The 22,410-nt window shown below is 42.7% G+C and overlaps 1 protein-coding gene across 1 annotated transcript in view; it reads right to left on the reverse strand.

Moving 5' to 3' along the window:
* Nucleotides 1-7,400: 7,400 nt before the first annotated feature.
* Nucleotides 7,401-22,410, reverse strand: part of LOC133345855 (integrin beta-1-like) — a 33,094-nt gene continuing 18,084 nt past the window's right edge. The window contains exons 14-16 of the mRNA XM_061556890.1: nt 20,588-20,793; nt 18,193-18,359; nt 7,401-8,651 (exon numbers count right to left, since the gene is read on the reverse strand). Of these exons, the coding sequence (XP_061412874.1) occupies nt 8,586-8,651; nt 18,193-18,359; nt 20,588-20,793 (439 nt within the window). The 3' untranslated portion in view covers nt 7,401-8,585. The remainder of the gene's footprint in view (nt 8,652-18,192; nt 18,360-20,587; nt 20,794-22,410) is intronic.

Consider the following 22,410-nt stretch of genomic DNA (forward strand, 5'->3'; position numbering starts at 1 on the left):
ATGTCTGTCTGTCTGTGTGTGTGTGTGTGGACTTTGGCCCATACGCACTTTCATTGGACGGCGGTTGCCCCTGGCAACGGCTAGCCACGCCTTCGCCGCTTTCATTGGACCTGGCAACGGCTAGCCACGCCTTCGCCAAGGGCTGCAGTTTCATTGGACGGCGGTTGCCCCTGCCAACGGCTAGCCACGCCTTCGCCACTTTCATAAGTTCCGTATTTAATTAAATAATAGCCATTACACAGTATTGTTGGAGCGCTAGGGGGGGGGGGGAATGAACGCCACCCGTACCCTGCCTCTTCCAAGCCGACAATTTTAGGCGAGGCCGCAGGCTTTGCACGCTACTAGGCCTCGACACCCACCACGCCACTCTGAGGTAAATTCATCAAAGTTTTTCCTACTCTTCACTACACCCCCACCACAATGTGTGCTATTAATATTACTTTTAAACCCAACGCGCCAACAATCGATTACTTTAATGTTCACTGTACAAATACTCATTAAGCTGGGTGAGCGTACTGCCAGTCTATCATGTACACTGTAGCCTGCTTATTAAGCTCGGTGAGCGTACTGCCACTCTATCATGTACACTCTAGCCTGCTTATGAAGCTGAGTGCGTGTACTGGCAGTCTATAATGTGGACTCTTGCCTGGTTATTATAATCGATTCTTTATATGTTCTTTGTACAAACAGTCATTAAGCTGCTTGAGCGACCCCAGTTCCATTCCAACTCACGCCCACCACCGCTGACGATTATTTGAAACGGACCTGGCCCTCCCCTAGGTCCACTCAGCCTCAAAAGCGTAACTGCTGTCGTGTGTGAACATCGTCACTGGGGAGACAAAGGCGGCGGGGCATCGTGGATCCAAGTCCCGGGCGAAGCCGGGTCATGTGTATGTGTGTTTGTGTTTATGTGTATGTCTGTGTGTCTCTATGTATGTGTGTATGTATGTGTATGTATGTGTTTGTGTGTATGTGTGTGTATGTATGTGGGTTTTTTTATGTCTTTATGTGTATGTCTGCATGTCTCTATGTATGTGTGTATGTACGTGTGTGCATGTGTTTGTGTGTATGTATGTGTGTGTCTATGTATGTGTGTGTATGTGTGTGTATGTATGTGTGTTATGTGTCTGTCTGTGTCTGCATGTATGTGTGTGTGTATTGTGTATGTGTTTGTGTGCATGTATGTGTGTGTTTGTGTGTATGTGTATGTCTGTGTGTATGTGTTTGTGTGTATGTGTGTGTATGTATGTGTGTGTTTGTGTGTATGTGTATGTCTGTGTGTATGTATGTGTGTGTATGTGTGTGTATGTGTTTGTGTGTATGTGTGTGTATGTATGTGTGTGTATGTGTTTGTATGTGTTTGTATGTTTACGCTCGCATTACACAAATGTGTTGCAGGTCTAAGGCGTTCCTCGCCCAGCATTGCCGCTTTCTTTTTTCAGTCGTTTACTGCCGTACGCACCCTGAAAGTCGTGTGTGTCTGCAGCAAGCGCGTGTATGTGTACCTATGGATGCGCGCGCGTGTGTTGTGTAGGGGGAACGGTAGTGTAGTGCTTAGCGTGCTGTCTGTGTCTGTGTGTGTGTGTCTGTGTGTGTGTGTCTGTGTGTGTGTCTGTGTGTGTGCGTGTGTGGTGTGTGTGCTGGATTGTGTGAGGAGCTCACAAATCCTTGAAAGATCTGGGCAAAGTCCCATCAGTGAGCTCCTCCGGCAGGCAAGGCTGCGTTGGCTGGGTCATGTAGCCCGCATGCCCAGCCACCGCATGCCTAAACAGCTTTTGTTCGGCCGGATCGAGGGGGCTAGACGGGCGCGGCACGGGCTGGAGAAGAGATGGAGTGATGTGGTACAGGAGGACGTGGAGCTGAGTGGACTTGCCGATGACTGGTACCAGCGGTGTCAAGATCGGCCTCAGTGGAGGAGGCTCGTGAAGGACGCTACTGGGCAGTTGGAGGCAGTCGCCCTCCAACAACAACGGAGGGCGGAGGAGCGACGCTCACAACAACGAGCGGAGCGCCGGGTGGCTAAAGCACAGCAAGTTGGCACAGTAGGGGGCACAGGTGGTGCATCAGCCAGTCATCTCGGTCATCTCGGTCAGTCGACCAGTGGCACCTGGGTCTGCCCCGTGACCTCCTGCCAGCGGGCTTTCGACACTTCACGTGGCCTCAAGGTGCACTTGGCCTGGCACAAGCATCGTGGTGACGTCACCGCCACTTAGTGGCGAATGGCGGTTGTTGTTGTGTGTGGTGTGTGGGGAGCGGTAGTGTAGTGGTTAGCGTGCTGTCTGTGTGTCTGTGTGTGTGTGTCTGTCTGTGTGTGTCTGCGTGTGTCTGTGTGTGTGTCTGTGCGTGTGTGGTGTGTGAGGAGCGGTGGGTGTAGTGGTTAACGCTACGCTGCGCTACAAACCCGGCGAACCGAGTTCCATTCCCGCTCACGGCCACCACCGGTGACGATTATTTGAACCTCCCCTAGGTCGACTCAGCCTCAAACGAGTAACTGGTGTGGCGTATTAACATCGCCACTGGGGAGACAAAGGCGGCCGTGCGTGAGTGGTGAGGGAGGGAGAGTCGTGAGGGAGGGAGAGTGCTGAGGGAGGGAGAGTGGTAAGGGAGGGAGAGTGGTGAGGGAGGGACTCAGCCGCAAAACGAGTAACTGGTGTGGCGTATTAACATCGCCACTGGGGAGACAAAGGCGGCCGGGCGTGGTGGATACAAGTCCCGGGCGAAGCCGGGTAGTACAGCTAGTATTCTAGGAAGTAGACGGCCCTTTGCTAATGGTTCTGTTAATTCTGCAGCCTTTTGTTATTCGTAATACATTTTTATTACATTTTGAAAAGTAGGCTTAATATCGCAGCTTATTGTTGATCCTGCAGCAACACGCTTATGCTGTTGTATTTTTTTCACCCGTAAAAAGTATTTGCTACTTTTCACGACATATCTTGCAAAGTAACGTACATTTGTGTTGGTTTATGAGCTATGCAAAAGGGCCATTGCCCAAAACGTCGCCGATTAGATTGAAATTTATTTTTGTAAGGCAGTGTTGTTGCCGAGTGTGTTGGAGCTTTTAAGTTTGTGTTGAGTTTCTCCGACAATACCTGTTTGGATAACTCTGTACCATAATGACCGTCCACACGTGATTGGGGGATATGACATTGTTTTGGATAAAGTCTTTAACGTGTCTAATAGGGCACTTGAGTTGTGTACGTTAAAGGCATCGCTGTCCCGGACAGTCGGCTGGGAGTATGCCTAACATATCAGATATGTGTCCAGCAATCACCATTTCCTACACTGCGTGGGTCAAACTGAATGAGAGCTGTGACTTGCTGATAAGACCCGCGAAAGCACATTTTACCACAGAAAACACGAAGGAGGTGGAAATAACAGCTTTTCTGTGTTGAGATTTATTATTAAACTAGCTGAGCGGGGGGGCGTTACTCCGACCCAAGTGATGAGGTTCAAAACATTACACATCACACTATCTACTACATACAGCTAAGATATAGTACACATGTCATGTGTAATGTTGTTACATACCCATACCTGTCAACCCAAACACACAAAAAAACACTAATGTAGACTGTAGCTTGGTTCGTAATCGGAGTGAGTGTACTGGCAATTTCTAATGTGGACTTTAGCCTGGTTATTAATCTTGGTGAGTGTACTGGCAGTCTATAATGTAGACTGCAGTCTATAATGTAGACTGCCAGTACACACGTGTACACACACGAAACTACTAACTTTTATATAAAACAGGGTGTCCCATAAGTCTGGAATCATGGGAAAAAAGAATACAAAAACAAGCAACAATAACGCTTCTGTTCACAGAAAGCGCTCAATTATCTGGACTTGTTCTTCCTTACACAAGATACATCTTTGGGGCCTGCAGAAACAAACAAAAAACACGTTAATTAGTTACTTTGCCCTATGATTGCAGACTTATGGGACACCCTGTAAATGTGCAAGATATGCCAACTGTGGCTCACAGACGCATCAGTGTTGAGCCTTTCAGTGGTTTGGCCAATGGCAGGCAGGGAGTTAATGAACTGTGTGTGCGCGCTGTTGCTACGTTGTTTTGAACATTAAAGTTTACCCTCTACACTACACCTCAAGCTATTACAGAAAGGGACAAAACAACAGCATTGCATTGTTATATATTGAATGTTACAATGTGCAAAACGGAATACTCTTCTGTAATGGCTGTGTCTCGGCCTCGCTGTGCGCTGCATTGCACCACTATCCGAGTAGTTAACCTCGCATTCAATAAATCTTCAGAGCCAGGGTGAACATCCGACTCCAACGTATTGAATGAATAGAACGAGGTAAAACTTATGAAAAAACACAGCACAAAATACAGCATCTGTTAATACTTGCAATATCAATACAATGAATGAACACTGCAGTATCATAACATTGTCTTAGATAACATGAATCTCAATAATTATATAATAGGTCCTGGATGGACCAGGCATCTCCATTAGCACTGACTAGTTATTCAACAAGAGAAAAAGCTGTGTTTAATAAGGTCACTTTGTGTAATCACCATACTGCAGCCTAAATGTACAGCGCTGCACGTAACACTGAACTGTGGATGAGATACTTCTTTATCCTTGCTCTCAAGATCACATTAAAGTTACATGAGCACAAGTCTGGCTCGACCTATCCAACTACAAATAACTTTCACTATAATGCAAGTGACAGGCTTCGTTGTTAACTAGTCATCATATTCATTGTAACAATGTAACAGCATTATAACGACAATCCGAACATAACAGTATTCCCAGTATTATAAGAACATACGCGAACTTACAGACAATGCTTGTTAAAGTGCCGCAATGAACAGATGCACCCGTCTTCACTGAGATGGTAATTGTGCCTCCATTTTGTACTCTGTGTAATGGCTGACACCCCTGCCTGGCCTCGTGACTTAAAGACCCTTAACTCGTAACTTCCTGGTCACGTGACCAAACTCAACACCGTCATATCAGGAAGATCCTTTGAAAACACACACCCATATCTGCAGTGGGGTCTAAATCCTGCATCGACGGTCGATTCATTTGCAGCTTAATTAGAGCGGGCAAAGCATGTAGTAACTGGCTGCCACCGGAGGCGATCGCTGCGAAGTAGACGTGGGGGAGGCGAGACTGTCTTTAGAAGAAAATTAGTTTGGAAAGTGACTCACAGAGCCGCCTGCAGATCTGCCAACTGACTCATTATTGAGTCTCACAGATCATTCTATGCCCTACGTGTCAATGCGTCGGCTTGTAACCCCCATGCTCTGTGGTGCGTCATGAAGCATCTGCTGTACTCCACATCACCGAGTCAACCCGGTCTGTGTACAGTACTGTACTTGCGACATCCTTCGCTAATAAAATAGTGACGATCGAGATGGCAGTTTCTAACTTGAAGGCAATGCATTCTCCCGGTCTGCCATCTCAGTTTGATCAACCTGAAATCAATGCAAAACTCCAGACCGACCCTGACACCAATGTTGGTGGCAGAGGTGTCGATGTTCATCGCATGGCTGTAAAATAAGACATCACCGCTTGATTACATACACACGTCAATTCTCAAATCATGTTTGGACGTTCTTGTGCTCCTGATTGCCCACCTGGCAAATTTTACTCAGCGAGGGCTGTTTCCCAGACTGGTTCAAAATGGCGTAAAAAAGAAGTTGGCTTGAGCCATAGTGACCCCGCTGACTATCGCCCGATCTCTAAGCTGAGAACGATTTCTAAGGCCATAGAGCACCTTTGTCTGTATTGGTTACATCCCCACGTCGCTGTGACGGGCAGATTCAACCCATTGCAGTCGGCATCCTGGAAGTGGCACAGCGCCGAGATGACTTTACTAAAGATCACTGACGACCTCTACAAGATCACGGATGACCAGTGTGCCGCAGCATTGGTTGGCCTCAATCTCTCAGCCGCCTATGACACCATCGATCATGAGATACTCATTGGGCAGCTAAGGTAAAGTTTCAGTGTATCGGATATGGTACTGGGGTGGATTGAATCATACCTAAATGGTCAATCACAGCTCGTCAAGCTGGGAGATAAACAGTCTTTGCCCTTGCCGTGCCTAGTTGGCGTGCCACAGGTATCTGTCCTCGTGCCCTTCCTATCTTCAGCATACGTCTCTCCGATCGCCGATGTCATCTCATCGCATGACATCAAGTTCCATCAATACGATGACGATACACAATTGTACACCGCAGTGAAGTCAAAGTTAGGTATGGAGAGCCTCGGCAACCTCGAAGATTGCACACGAGTGGTGCACGGGTGGTTTGCACGAACCGAAATGTTGCTTAATCCAAAAAAAATCGGAGCTTCTGCTGGTTGTCACTCAGGCTAAAAAATGTGTGGGAGGATCAAGTGTGGTGGTCACAGACTCCAGGATTCAGTTTTCTTCTCATCTAAAAAGGCCCCAGCACCGTACTTTACCAGAATGTCGTTTAATCACCACGTGCAAAACATAGTAAGGTCCTGCAATTTTCATATCGGGGTTCTACTATACACTCGACATAGCCAACACAGTAGAATTGTATTAACAAGGATCGATTATTGCAACTCACTACATCTCTACGGGATGTTTGGCAAAAACATTACCAATTTGCAGCGTGCGCAAAACTCTTTGGCACGTGTCGTGACTGGTACTGCAATACCTGACCATGTCCGTCCAGTGGACGCCGAGCTGCATTGGCTTCCGGTTACCGAACAAATACATTATAAGGTCGCACTCATTACACACAAAGTGCTTGCCACAAATTAACCACAACACCTTGCTGATCTCGTAAATGAGCATAAACCATCACACAAACTCCGGTCATCCTGGCAGCAGCGGCTTTTGGCTAGTCATTGAACAAAGACGGTCACTGCATCGTGCGCTTCTGCGGCCACCTGGAATGTTCTTCCGATATTAGGGAGCTACTAGAGCTGTGCACTTTTAAATTTAGATTGAAAACTCATTTCTTTAGAACTGCTTTTTGTGTTTAGTTGTCCTTCTCCTGCACCTCCGATTAGCGCGGTTGATTACGGATGCTGCAAAAGAAGTTCAACACATATACATACAAACTCTACATAGAAAGGCACATTAGTTGAATCATACCCAAGCACTACTTGCTGTGAGGCATGAGTGTTACCACTGCTCCACCCTGTTGCCCAATGATGCGTTGCACTGCACCGATGTTCAGGTGCTGTGTGCCCAGTTGTAACCCTAATGTGCTGATTGTTTTTTTTCAATGCAAATAATGGAGTTAACTTTAAAAAATATTTCTTGATCAGAATTTAAACTTTGCTTTGTTGTCAAGAATACAACCAAACAGGTTGTTTTCACGTAGTTATACGGTTGCATTTATTCACTATGCACTTTATTGTAAAAAAAACCCAACAACACATGCGATTTCTTAATACAACTTTATTTCAGCAAATTATCCAATGCAAAAGTAGAAACATTAAAAGCAATACATCTGAATACTAACATGTGTAACATACATCAAAATATGTACTGTATTCGCACATAGCAAATGTTAAAATTCAAGTCAAGCAATGAAAATACAAATGTAAAAATGGTCCGGGCTTTCGCCAAAATACATCCATGCTATATTCATGTGCATTACATATCAAAACATTCTCCATGATTTCTACATTTGCATAAGAGCACCGGGTAAAGTGGCACAGTAATCTATTATAAAACGTTTCATAGAGAGAAGAACGTTGTTCCGCAATTACCACAAGTTCTCAGAACTGCTTTACGTATCCCTGCATGCTTCCTTATCACAACTTCAAAATGAATTTATTTCCGTGAAGAGCCAACACAAAACTCCTTGAGTGCACTTGCGTTGTTCAGATTTCTCTTACAACTTTTGTTCATGGACGAGTTCGTAATAGGGAGTAGCATTTTTATTGTTATTTTTTTAAAATTATTTTTCATTGTTATTATAATTATTATCATGAGATGGTCAAGTCTTCACAGAAATACTTCTGAGTAGGACATTCCCAGATATAGTAAAAGGTCCAGATCATATTCCTAAATTGAAATTCTCCCCCACTTCCTACAACATTTTTGATTGACTGGTGATATACTTCCTTTTGGACAGGGTTCTGAGGTAGGAAGCCATTCAGCTAAAAACTAAAAAAAGCCTATGAACATTCATATAATATAGGGGGCACTGCGAATTAAAGGATTCGCATAATTTATGCAGTGCAGATTTCTAGAGTCCCACTGTTTCTCCAAAATGTATGTTGATCGCTTAAAGTTAATGACAGCATTGGTGGCATATATACATTCTCTTGAGTGTCTTACCTGGTTAATATTATTGTTATTAATTCTTACAGTCTCAGCAAATCGATTACAATCAATTAATCAAGCTAAAACATAACACTGTATTGAAAAGCAAAGTTTTTTCGGAAGCAATGAAACATATCCTTAAATCAATTACAAGCAAATATAAAAATGTATCACAGTTCACAGAACATTTTTTTGAAGATTGCGTTACAAAAAAGACGAGTTCCGTGCAATAAGATGCTGAGGAACAATTCTGCACATGGTGGAACAAAGTTGACTGTGGCACAGATGCACGCAGCACCCCTCCATCAGTTCTTGGCAAACCTGGGATTGACCACTGTCGTAGTGGCACTCTTGTAGATGGGATTGACACCCTGCGCGAACAACAAGAGAAACGCGACGCGCGTTAGAAGTGCGCATTCCAGTGGGATGCATTCGTTCGAAAATTATGAGAGTGTGACGTAACGTGCAGCACTTCTAAATAATGATCGATGATATTGATGATGGGAGTGACAGTGACCACGGGGGTGATGATGACTATAACTGTTTGCAGGAAAAGTACAGTAGCAGCAAATGTATCCAAATTATCTGAGCCTTTGCACAGATAAGAGTGACCCAGAATTGGCAGTAAATGCATTAAAATTACAGCATTTGTGTTTATTCACACTTTTCCACTTGGATAAAGTCAGTTATTTTGCGTGGCATCACAGATACTCAAAATCTCCCCCAGCACCACCACAGTGGCGTTACACTGTAATTTATTGTTATCCACAATTGTGTTCTATCTACTGCTGCATGAAGGCCTCTCCACGCCATCACCACTCCCCATGGTTCCGTGATGCCGCTATCCATTTCGCTCCCACGTGTGAGCCAATCTCATCACTACACCTCCACAGTGGTCGTCGTCACAGATGAGAATCCTATGGACTGCGACTCCAAAAGCAATCTTGTCCGTTAACCATTATCCATCTCAGTCAAGTGTCCTGTCCAAGGCCACTTACAATGTTATATAAATCTCAATAATTAGCTGTGTCATTGTGGGGAATATAAAAAAGCAGACAATGCACTCCCAAAAGCAGTTGCTGTGCTCCCAGAAGGCCGTGTGGCTGATGGGTTGTGTAATACTTTTCCATTCTACGTGGAGGGACATATATGTTAAGACATTAATAGGGATTTCCCCCTTTTTTCTGGCAACAAAACTGACACCTTTTGCAAGGAATCATGTTTACATTAACCACAATACTTGCAGTCAAATGCAGACAAAAAATAATACTCTGATAATTTATGCATTGTAAGTATTGTGGTTAATGTAAACATGATTCCTTGCAAAAGGTGTCAGTTTTGTTGCCAGAAAAAAGGGGAAAAACCCTATTAGTATATTTTGGTACTGGCAAAAGAGGTCCCATGATGTAGCTGCTCACCCCGAGCTCTCATTACTCTGATAGTGCGTTGTCTTTGAACTGTGCGCCTTTTGGCGTCATCTGGTCGAACACCATATGAGACTAGGCTATAAAGAAAGCTGTCTCTGGTGTGGACCAATCAGTTATTGTTTTTTGTTTGCATTTGACTGCACGTATTGTGGTTAATGTAAACATGATTCCTTGCAAAAGGTTTCAGTTTTGTTGCCATAAAAAAGGGGAAAACCCTATTAGTATATTTTGGTACTGGAAAAGGAGGTCCCATGATGTGAAGACATTGTTTACTTGTTTTGCTACAATATGATGATGGGTCAGTCAATATGACGTCCATGATGTTCCAAGGCTGTGTTAATTGTAATGTTAACCACAATGTGATGATATCTTCTTGGTTCTTTCGGTAAAGTCACGCAGAAGGGAAGCAATAAAATAACAAAAATAAAACATAACAAAATAATTCTTACGACGTTTCGGCCACAATGCAAGCAGCCGTCCTCAGGTGAAGAACATGTCTGTCGATAAGACAGAGTCTAAATGACACGTCTTAGGCTTGGAGTGTCTATTTAAGCTGTGAGGGAGGAGGAAGAGAGCCTTGACAAAAGAATTTGCATTTGAAGAGGAATTTAGCATATTTATGGGAAATGCAGGAATGCGAATAGTGCTAATTGTGAAATGCGTGGGAGGTGGGCAGGGGGTTTTCAAAGTCATATTATGCCCATGCATTATGCAGGATTAGCAGCATCAAAGGGAGGGGGCAGGGGCAGGGGCAGCACCAACAAAGGGAAGTAATGTGAATAGTATGCAGCTGCAGCAACTAAACAACCACGTAAAAAAAAAACTAAAGTATAAACTTCATAGTATCATCAGTATACTAAATATACTCTCCAATAAGCTGAGCTACTGCATACTATTCACATTCCTTCCCTTTGTTGGTGCTGCCCCTGCCCCTGCCCCCTCCCTTTGATGCTGCTAATCCTGCATAATGCATGGGCATAATATGACTTTGAAAACCCCCCGCCCACCTCCCACGCATTTCACAATTAGCACTATTCGCATTCCTGCATTTCCCATAAATATGCTAAATTCCTCTTCAAATTACAAATTCTTTTGTCAAGGCTCTCTTCCTCCTCCTTCACAGCTTAAATAGACACTCCAAGCCTAAGACGTGTCATTTAGACTCTGTCTTATCGACAGACATGTTCTTCACCTGAGGACGGCTGCTTGCGTTGTGGCCGAAACATCGTGAGAATTATTTTGTTATGTTTTATTTTTGTTATTTTATTGCTTCCCTTCTGCGTGACTTTGCCGAAAGAACCAAGAAGATGAATTCCTGCAGTCACGAAAGCTTTAAATCGAAATGTGATGATATATTTTCAGTCTCTGTTCGTATACCAGGTCCAAATGGAGTTCTTTTCATTTTAATTGAAAAGAAAACATTGGCGGCTATCTACCTATTATTTATCCTGATGCTGTTCAACTGAACTCGGTGAATGGCGAACATATAAAAATAAGTATCTATGTTGTCACTTCATAAGTGGTCTCCCAAGCAGGTGAGACGTGGATATTGCAAACGCGTAGTCCACATGACCAGTTACCATATGCCTCAGCCCACAGCTATAGTTTATGAAGGAGTTTGCCTTCTTGTTGGTTGATACCAATGGTGACAATGTTGACCTCTGGAAGGAAGGTTCACAAGACATGTGGTCCATGGGGCAGCTTGAATAAAGTGTACTCACACTAAAAACACAGGGTTGAGTTTATGGAGCATGACTCATGCTATGGTTAAGCTAGCCTGTGGCCAGGAACCCATTTGGCTCATTTTAGGATTTTTTTATATTTAATTACCAATTGCTTAATGGTGGCAGGCAATCATCTGACCCATAGGTGGCAGCCATCTCAAGCCAGAGGACGAGAGGACTCTAGCCGCCACGCATATAAAGGATTTATAGTAAAAAACTTTGTTTTTACGGGTTAATTTTTTCACAATTACATGTGCACCTAATTGTGCCGCAAACATGGCCCATGAGTTACAGTGACCACCACTGGAGTTGAAGATGGCAGCATTCAGCTCGGTGGCCGGACATCGATCGATCATCGACATCGATCATCGATCTCTCCCGGTCTCCAGAGCAACAACAACCACCACTGGGCGGCAAATGGGTGAATGTTTATGATTTAAACCAACGGTCAAGTTAGTGTATTTTACGGCGATAATAGGAATAAAAACTAAATAAGGAGATGGGTGGTGCTCATCTCCATTGGTGGCATCGAACAGTTGGTGAAAAGTTCACGCGGCTGTGAGACCACCACCCGTGACACTCATTCTGAGTGATAGAACACAGACGCAGGAAAAACAAATGTACGAACCAAAATGTAATTAGAGCATTCTCAGAGTGGGTGTAAATCATAAACCGATGTCCAAGTTCTGTAGCCATTGAGCGGCGTTGGTTGTAAGTTGACGAATGGCTTTGGTTACTGCCACACAATGGGTCTCGATGGGCAAGGGCATTCTACGAAGGCGTCTCAAGGTAGTAATTGAGCCTCGGGCATTAACAACCACCCCAAAAAGGAGCTTTAAGTTAGAAGGATTCGTTTTGCTTAGAAAGGATCCCATCTTCACCCTTCATGCTGTCAATGCCCCATTTGTGGCGTGAGTTGAGGGGTTATGCTCCGAAATGCCCGAGAAGCGCAGGCAATCGTCGCGTGTGCTTTCTTTCCAAGTGTTTTTATTTATTGAATGTGTTGTTTCTTACAAAACTGCGAATTTGTTTTTCTCTACATAGTCAAGCACATTTAGGATTTTTCAGTTATAGTTTTTATGTAGACATATGTACTGTAGATACGTATTTGCAAATAGGCAACCAATGGAAATTTCCATGGTAAATTATTTTTTTTTTCACATACAGTGTGTCATATGTTTAACGTGCCTAAGGCAGGCTGTTCTACTTTTCATATCAATGTCTTAAATGTCACTGGTAACATGGGTTTTGAGGAAGCAGAGTCTACAAATGCCATTTAATTCAGCTAATCCGCCCATATGGTTAACACTCATTAGTCGACTGCTCTGTTCTTCCTGTGTGAGATTAATGTGGCTCCCTTATGACATTTGAGTGTTGAAGAGTAAAAACAAAAAAAGCACAACTTGATAACTCCTTTGTTAAATTACGAATGCCGAATAGTTGAACTCGCTGACCGAAATCACCACCCGTAATGTGCGGAATTGAGCCCGGGTCGTGCACAAAACAGGCTGTAGCGGGGCGACGTGATGGCACAGCAAAATTGCAGTCTACTCTGCTCCCACGTGCACATTTCCTGCCTTCATCAAACCACACTGACCAGAACGGTCAAATATGGTCAAATAACCACCATGCCCCTCCCCCGCCCCCATGGAGTGAAAATTGCCTCATGCAGCAGCACAGAAATTATTCTCATCAGTTGATAAGTAATTACGAACCAGGATCAGAATTTTTGTATTCATCCTGGAGAAATGCGATGAGCTATGAATCTCTTGTTCACAGATGTCCAAGTAGGGGCGGGTCAGATATCCAAGTAGTATTCTGGACATGCGTGAAAAAGAGCTTCATAGCTCATCGGATTCCTCCAGTCTAAATCAATGAAAAAATTCTGATTCTCAGAGTGGAAATACCCAACACACGTCAGTTTTATTCAGCTGACACGTCCGTGTAGAACAGAGGTGTGTTCAGTATTTACCTTTAGTTAGTACGTGTGCATATTTGTTCATCTCGGCTAAAGGTTTGGTTTGTATCATCGCGAAGCCATGATCGATCCACTGCTGGATGAAGGCCTCCCCAAGCCACTGCCACCTCTCGCAGTCACGCGGTGCAACAATCCATCTAGCGTCTGTACATGCACTGATTCCATAGCTCCATCTGTGTGGGGGACAGGTGTGTTCCTTCCTTCGGTTTGCCCTCACCCCCGCCCCAGTTACTGCCCAAGCTCAATTTGATTTTCTTAACAGCTAATAGGATATGTCTAACCTGCAAATGCATGCAAGTATTTGACCAATGGCCTGTTGTTTTTTAATAAAATGTATAAAGGCACAACTTTGTTTAACACGTAGGCTTTCGCGACCTGACAAATTGCCAAATGATGCTGGATGTAATCACCAGAGAAACGTCGTAATCAAAAATTGTAAATGTTGTGGATTCACTCTTCAACACACCGGTGGGTTAAAGCAGTGAACTATTTGCCTTTTGTCAACGTGACACTTTTTTACTCATTGGCCGTGTCGGGTGGTGGAGGGTTACGACACATTTATAAATAACGCGATCTAACCCAAACACTTTATGAAGCACAACTTTGTTTTCTGCATCGGATTGAGTAGATTTATTATTAAAACTCAGTATGGACAAGCGGGCTTTTTAAGCTTTGTTCCAATTTCACTGTGGAGCAAAAGCATAGAGATGGTGACACAATTCTAAGTAACTCACGATAAAAACAATGGTGTGTCACATAATGTCTATGCTGTCGCGTGGGGTAGCGAGTATCCAGACTCTATTCCATTTGAAATGGCCTTGTACAATACACATTCAGATGAGTGATCGAAATGGGTGGCCAAGCGGCAGTGTTGTGAGAGCAATTGGAAGATTTTGTGATGTTTGAATCTCAGAGATTGACTCAGTCTGCTGTCCTGCCGAGGTGTATAAAATAAGTACCACTTTGTGGAAAGATGATAGTTGGTGTCCAACGAATGGACTCGCCATAGGAATGTGGAAAATGCACGATTATCTTTGAGCTGAATACTCATTGTGATAAGTGTAATCGCTTTTATTTGTGAAAAAACTTACTTCTCTGCTACTGTTGGTATATTGCTTTAATGGTATTAGTAATCAAAGCAACTTTGTTTTATGAACATATGAGTCATTCACAAAAATATAACATGAAATATTCCCACTCTTTTCTTATTGACATGACCTAATAATAAAAAAGTACATTTCGCCTCCCCATCCCATTTATGGGACCTTTTTTTCTTCTTGGTTCTTTCGGTAAAGTCACGTAGAAGGGAAGCAATAAAATAATAAAAATAAAACATAATAAAATAAAATAATTCTCACGACGTTTCGGCCACAACGCAAGCAGCCGTCCTCAGGTGAAGAATGAGACACTACCAAGCTAGGAGCTTATATATACGCTGCGTTGGAGGTGCAAGAGCGCCTTAACAAAAAGAATGTGCATATGAAGAGGAATTTAGCATATTCATGGGAAATGCGTAGGAGGTGGGTGGGGGGGGGGTTTCATAGTCATTATGCCCATGCATTATGCAGGATCAACAGCACCAAGGGGGGGGTGCAGTAGCATTAACAAAGGAAAAGAATGTTAATAGTATGTAGCTGCAGTTACTAAACAACAACGTAGAAAACTAAAGTATAAACTACATAAAAAAACTAAAGTATAAACTACATAGCACCATCAGTATACTTACTATACTCTACAATAAGCTGAGTTACTAACAGCAAGTAATACATTACAATTCTACGTCGTAAAAATTATATAATATGCTTCCATCTAAACTTTATTCTCTTACATCACACGAGCATACACCGTACTATATACTGCCATAGATAAACCCAACATTAAATTATATACTGTATTGCTATAAACTACCCTATACCTTATACATTTTAATATAACACTATGTATTATTCTACTCACCCTAATGTGTATCACACTGCTATATGTTTACTATACAATTACGATACTATATATTACTTTGTACATTGTATTAAGCATATAAATGTTATACTATTTGTTATTATACGCTGTACCATTGACCGTCGTATCAATGGGTGAGTCGTGGGGGGGAAACTTGCAGCGGAGCAAAGAATCCATTCCTTGCGGAGAATACAATGCCAGTGAGTGGAACGAGGTCTGAAAGTCACCGTAAACGTGAACACAATCAGTTAAGATCCGAAATGGTTTATTACGTCCTTCCAATGATTGCTAAGCCAGAATCCATCTTCTCGGTTAAAATTGTCTCTGTGTTTGTATATGTGGATCGCCTCATGAACGAATCTCTCATGATAGCCAGATGGCTTGCAGAGAACCTCTGTCTTGGAGAAGTCAATATCATGTGAGCCCACTGAGTTGTAACAGTGATCTGCCACGGCTGAGGTGTTTGTCCTACCGTGTTTCAGGTCAGCTTTATGTTCACGGATGCGGTCCGAGACATGTCGTTTGGTTTCCCCAATGTAACTGCTACCACAGAGGCAACTTAGTTTGTAGACGCCAGGGTACTGTATGTCTGGAACCACATCTTTTACAGACGGTACCAGATCACGGATTTTATGTACTGTGTTGAATCGAACCTGGATCTTGCAAGCAAATTGAGGGCACCCCAATGGGCTCCCCCCTATCTCCGGTTGTAGCCAACATCTTCATGGAGAAATTTGAGACTGACGCCATCCAGACTGCCACTCTACGCCCGACCTTATGGAAGAGGTACGTAGACGACACTTTTGTCATCTGGCCACATGGCAGGCCTACTCTCGACCAATTTCTCGACCACATCAATTCCATACACCCAGCCATCAGATTCACCATGGAAGTCGAAAAAGATGGCAAGCTACCCTTTTTGGATGTCCTAATCAAAAGGAGACCTGATGGTTCAATGAGCCACTCTGTCTACAGGAAAGCCACCCATACGGATGCTTACTTAAAACCGGATTCCCACCACCATCCATCCCAGAAGAATTCCCTCATCAAGACTCTATATCATAGAGCCCAATGCATCTCCGACCAGGAACACATTGCCAGTGAACTCAAACACGTACGCCAAGCTCTTAAGGCTAATGGTTACTCCGACTACACAATCCGCAAAGCCATCACTCCAACCATCAAGAAGGATCCTGTTGAGGAGCCTTTCAAGACCATCACCTTACCCTACATTGCTGGGGTCACAAAAAAGATCTCCAAAATCCTGATTAAACACAAGATCCAGGTCCGATTCAACACAGTACATAAAATCCGTGATCTGGTACCGTCTGTAAAAGATGTGGTTCCAGACATACAGTACCCTGGCGTCTACAAACTAAGTTGCCTCTGTGGTAGCAGTTACATTGGGGAAACCAAACGACATGTCTCGGACCGCATCCGTGAACATAAAGCTGACCTGAAACACGGTAGGACAAACACCTCAGCCGTGGCAGATCACTGTTACAACTCAGTGGGCTCACATGACATTGACTTCTCCAAGACAGAGGTTCTCTGCAAGCCATCTGGCTATCATGAGAGATTCGTTCATGAGGCGATCCACATATACAAACACAGAGACAATTTTAACCGAGAAGATGGATTCTGGCTTAGCAATCATTGGAAGGACGTAATAAACCATTTCGGATCTTAACTGATTGTGTTCACGTTTACGGTGACTTTCAGACCTCGTTCCACTCACTGGCATTGTATTCTCCGCAAGGAATGGATTCTTTGCTCCGCTGCAAGTTTCCCCCCCACGACTCACCCATTGATACGACGGTCAATGGTACAGCGTATAATAACAAAGAGTATAACATTTATATGCTTAATACAATGTACAAAGTAATATATAGTATCGTAATTGTATAGTAAACATATAGCAGTGTGATACACATTAGGGTGAGTAGAATAATACATAGTGTTATATTAAAATGTATAAGGTATAGGGTAGTTTATAGCAATACAGTATATAATTTAATGTTGGGTTTATCTATGGCAGTATATAGTACGGTGTATGCTCGTGTGATGTAAGAGAATAAAGTTTAGATGGAAGCATATTATATAATTTTTTACGACGTAGAATTGTAATGTATTACTTGCTCTTCTTGGTTCTTTCGGTAAAGTCACGTAGAAGGGAAGTAATAAAATAATAAAAATAAAACAACTCAAACATAATAACTCAGCTTATTGTAGAGTATAGTAAGTATACTCATGGTGCTATGCAGTTTATACTTTAGTTTTTTATGTAGTTCATACTTTAGTTTTCTACGTTGTTGTTTAGTAACTGCAGCTACATACTATTAACATTATTTTCCTTTGTTAATGCTACTGCACCCCCCCCCTTGGTGCTGTTGATCCTGCATAATGCATGGGCATAATGACTATGAAACCCCCCCCACCCACCTCCTACGCATTTCCCATGAATATGCTAAATTCCTCTTCATATGCACATTCTTTTTGTTAAGGCGCTCTTGCACCTCCAACGCAGCGTATATATAAGCTCCTAGCTTGGTAGTGTCTCATTCTTCACCTGAGGACGGCTGCTTGCGTTGTGGCCGAAACGTCGTGAGAATTATTTTATTTTATTATGTTTTATTTGTATTATTTTATTGCTTCCCTTCTACGTGACTTTACCGAAATAACCAAGAAGATGGATCCCTGCAGTCACGAAAGCTTTAAATCGGGACCTTTTTTGTTACTTTATATATAAAAAACAATTCTGCGAAACCCCCCCCCCCCCCAACAAATTACGTTTGAAAGAGAGAAAACTAAAAAGTTTGGCACTCACATCGTTCCATTTGGCGTTATGGCGTTCCTTCTCAAACCTTGCAAAATCTTTTTTGTCCTTCCAGGTGATGTAAGACTTCCACAGGAGCAGGAGGACGATGCCAATGATGAGGATTCCACCCACGCTGCCCCCCACAATGGCAGCCACATTCGGAGGTACCCGGCACTCTGGAAACAAAGGTAACGAAATGTGCAAGGCAGGCCACGTGGTACACGCGCCCTTCCCTCGTTACTCGCGAGGGGCGCGTTCCGGAGATGCTCGTGAAATGGCATATTTCGCGGATAATGATATTGGCCTGCGAAAACCTATCTTTTGTTTTTATAAATCACCTTAAATAAACACGTAAATAAGCTATTAAATACGTTAAAATTAGCACAATACCACAAGGGGACTGTACTATTTACTCCTGCACTATGGTTGAACATTACTTAATTGTAGGTTATTATACATGATATGTAAAATGTTATCATTTTGACATTACATTTCCACCCACTGTGAAAATCTGAATTCATTACAATGCAATGGTGCCTATTAGCCATGCCTTTTGAGGAATTTGCATATCCTCATAAACTTTTCTATTCTGACCTATAATACAGTAGATTATACAAGTGCCAATGAGATAAGAATTTGCCAACACTCAAAACTTTATATCTGCTTTATTTTATAGTAACAAATGTATAAAATACTTGAGTTGCTTGGATTTCTTCATGCACTAATATTCAATACTATAGCTTCATTAACATTTTATATAGCACTAGCTTTACTACCCGGCTTCGCCCGGGACTTGGATTCCGGTCTAGGATTAATTTCATATTCCCTTATATTTCACCGAAAAACCCTGAAAAAATCTTGATGCTTGAAAGAAAGAAAAAAGCCAAAACAAATCAATTTAACTAAATCAGATGTTTTTCACTCAAGGAAATTCAACCTTAACCCACTTATACGTAAGGTCGATTTAGGCAACTCGGCAAGGGAATGACGTGGCGAGCTGAAATTAGTCGCGTTCCCTTAGAAATTCCAGACAGCGTCAGCTGTGCAAATTTCATGACGTAAGAGGTCAGCGTTCGCGAGTTTTTGCTGCTTCACACAAACAGATGTATTTTCTGCTTTATATTTAAGAGCGAGCTCAAAATAGTCGCGTTGACTTAGAAAATCTAGACAGCTATACCGCGCATTTGTGCGGTATACACGGTCTACGCGCAGGGTTGGGGGGGGGTATGCGTGACGTCAGCAGGCACTGCGTGACGTTGCCGCATGCGAGTGACATCACAGATGTGACGTCACCGTTCACTTGCCGTGCAAAATATATCCATTATTGCGCCCCCCCCCCCCTAAAATACAAAAGTCTATTTTTATACTTTTTGCATTGTGTACAGTCTGGAAGCTACCCACATGCCAAATTTAAAGTTTGTTGCATGTCGGGAAGTATGCTAAACATTTCGAACAGACACACATATTCACAAATTTTCCTTTCATATATATTAAGATTTCATTTTTATTTTAAAACAGTATAATGGTATATAAACGTAGATTATGATTACTTCACTTGCATTTGACGTACATTCCTTGTCTATTATATATAAGTACAATAATAACCCAATATTATAATGGTGGGCTATGTACGGTGTGAAAGAAGTTCAACATATATGTTTCATGTTTCTGCAACTTTATTTATAATTGTGCTATGATCGGTCTAATAAATAATAATCTGAGGCGACTTGGCAGGGAATGTATTATTTAACATTGATTCATGTCCTGTACTATATATTTTTCTATATCTCCTGGAACACAGTTGTTATTTTGTGAATTTGGCGACCTAGGTCATTCTTGCAAATGAGATTATTCTGGTCTCTTGAGTTCTCATCTGCTTAAAGAGCATAAACTCAAATTGTCAACTTCCTCAAACTGACAGAAACTGCCTCAACAACCTATCAACTGACATTTTACGTTCAACAAATAAAAGTAGATCAATTGTACGAATTATTAAACAATAGTTCACGTATGAATGTCAAGTGATTATTCTAATGTGTTAATGTATCAGTGTTTAGCCTATCAATCCGACCATACTGTGAATACTGTACGAAAAAACATACCGTAGAGCATTATAATTCAGTTCTGTTACAGAGAAGCTCAGTTGCAACATTGTGCTTCCTCTTTCCCGCTTTAGGCAACTAATGTGAGGAAAACTGTATGGAGGATAACACTCCCAATTCAGAAGGTCTCAATGGGAACTTCAATGCAGTGGATCTCAATGGCTTTATAGATAAGAGGGCATGGGCATCAATAGGGTTTGGAGAACGGAATGAAAAACGTTACACACGTGTGGCAGCTGAAGCAGAATTGTGAGCGACAAAGTGGAATTATAAATCGGCGTGTGTTTGAATCGAGGCCTTACCGAGTTTATCTTTAATGGTGAAATGTAATTTCCCCTGGGAGGCGTCGCTGTAGCGGTACACCATATTACATTCAGCGTTGACTTTAACCACGCACTGCTTGTCATGGACCTCAAAGTTCGGCACCATGGTATGGGTATGCGGGCACAAGATGTCGCACGAATCTTTCTTCATTCCATCTTTGAATCCCAAGCACTGCGCGCACTCCCTAGAGACAACGTCCAACAGTTCACGAGCTGGGTTACAGGACACTCATCAGTACTCTTCCAAAAGAAAATACATTCCCAAATACAGCGGTCCCTGGGTTCACGATATAAATTGGTTCCACGAAAACCATCGTTAATTGAATATAGGAAATACATGTTAAAAGCTTAATTTGTTCCAAGACGATCGGAAGTGAAATGTTTTACCCTAAAAAATAGTTTCAAATATTTGCACACTAATTGTTTTCTTGTCTTTCTTCACGTTCATTTTAGGGGCCATTGTTATTGATACTATTTAATTTGAAAGTCACAAAAACACTAAGTATTCAAGACAGCTGTTTCCATAAGCAACGCACATCAAACATTAAAAAGCTAGCAGCTAGTTCCTCCCAAAACGCTATTTTAAATAAAAGGGCGTCGCTGATTGGCTGAGGTCTGCCGAGTCTACTTAGAGGAGCGCTCCGATTGGCCGAAATTGGCGGTCCGCATGATATCGTAAACATATCGTTCATCGAAAATGTCTCGTTAATCGAAACAATGAGACCCTATGGTAGGCGGGTCATTAATCAAAATATAGTTAATCGATGGCATCGTAAACCGAGAGACCACTGTGCAAGTCAATTCACAGCGATGTCCTGCTCAAATGAGGCAATGAGGTCTTGGTTCTTTCGGTAAGAACCAAGAAGATGGATCCCTGCAGTCACAAAAGCTTTAAATCGAAATTTGAGGCAATGAGGTGTTGAGGGTCATCTGTTCACAGCCCTAAACCAGTGGTAGAAATTCCACATTTCTGTGGCGGGGGACAAGTCCATCTGTAGTACAACCACTCTACTTCACAAAATGGAAATGATTTGATCAACCACAGAGGGCTGATGGGCTGAGTCAATCACCCCCCCCCCTCATACCCCAACCAGGATGTGAACTCGCAACCTTCTGATTGTGGGTTGCTCGCTGTACTGCTGAGCCAGGAGACGTAGCATGCACTTAGGATTTGCCCTTTCCCCACACCTCCAATTTGCATGGTTAGCTATGTGTAGTGCGAATGAAGTTCAACATACATACATTCTTCAAAAAAAGTTTAAATCACAGCAAACCACTGAATATATTTTTGATCAAATGGATACATGTTTTTCAACATTAAGAGAAGAAGCAACCATGACAAAAATACACATTTTGCTATTTCTATGGCAGAAGCCATTTGCTCGATAGTAAAAAAGCCGGATGAATTTCAGGAAAGTGATACTTTAACAATTTCTGAAGTTTGGTGTATTATTCACATGCAACCGATTTTTGAACTTGCATAAGTTAATTTGTGATTCTGGTATTTAAATGTGAAAACACACCAAGCACGATTACGTGGACTATCCATTATTCATAAAGCGCAAATACAGTGGAACCTCGGTATACAACCGCTTTGGAATAAGTAGAATTTAGTATACGTCGTGTTTTTTCGAGAGAAAAAATGTCTTGGGATACGACGTCTTGCTTGGGATACGACGTGTTTGCTAGAACTTGTGTGGGTCGGGATGAGTCACCGCGTACAGGACCCGCGTGTGCCCCGTTCACGACTGAAACAAAGCGAGAGGGGCGGGGTGGCGTGGGGGAGAGGGGCGGGGGACGTG

This window comes from Lethenteron reissneri, chromosome 23 (genome assembly GCF_015708825.2).
Source record: "Lethenteron reissneri isolate LAM-NWPU_2019-01 chromosome 23, ASM1570882v1, whole genome shotgun sequence".
NCBI classification, from domain to species: domain Eukaryota; kingdom Metazoa; phylum Chordata; class Hyperoartia; order Petromyzontiformes; family Petromyzontidae; genus Lethenteron; species Lethenteron reissneri.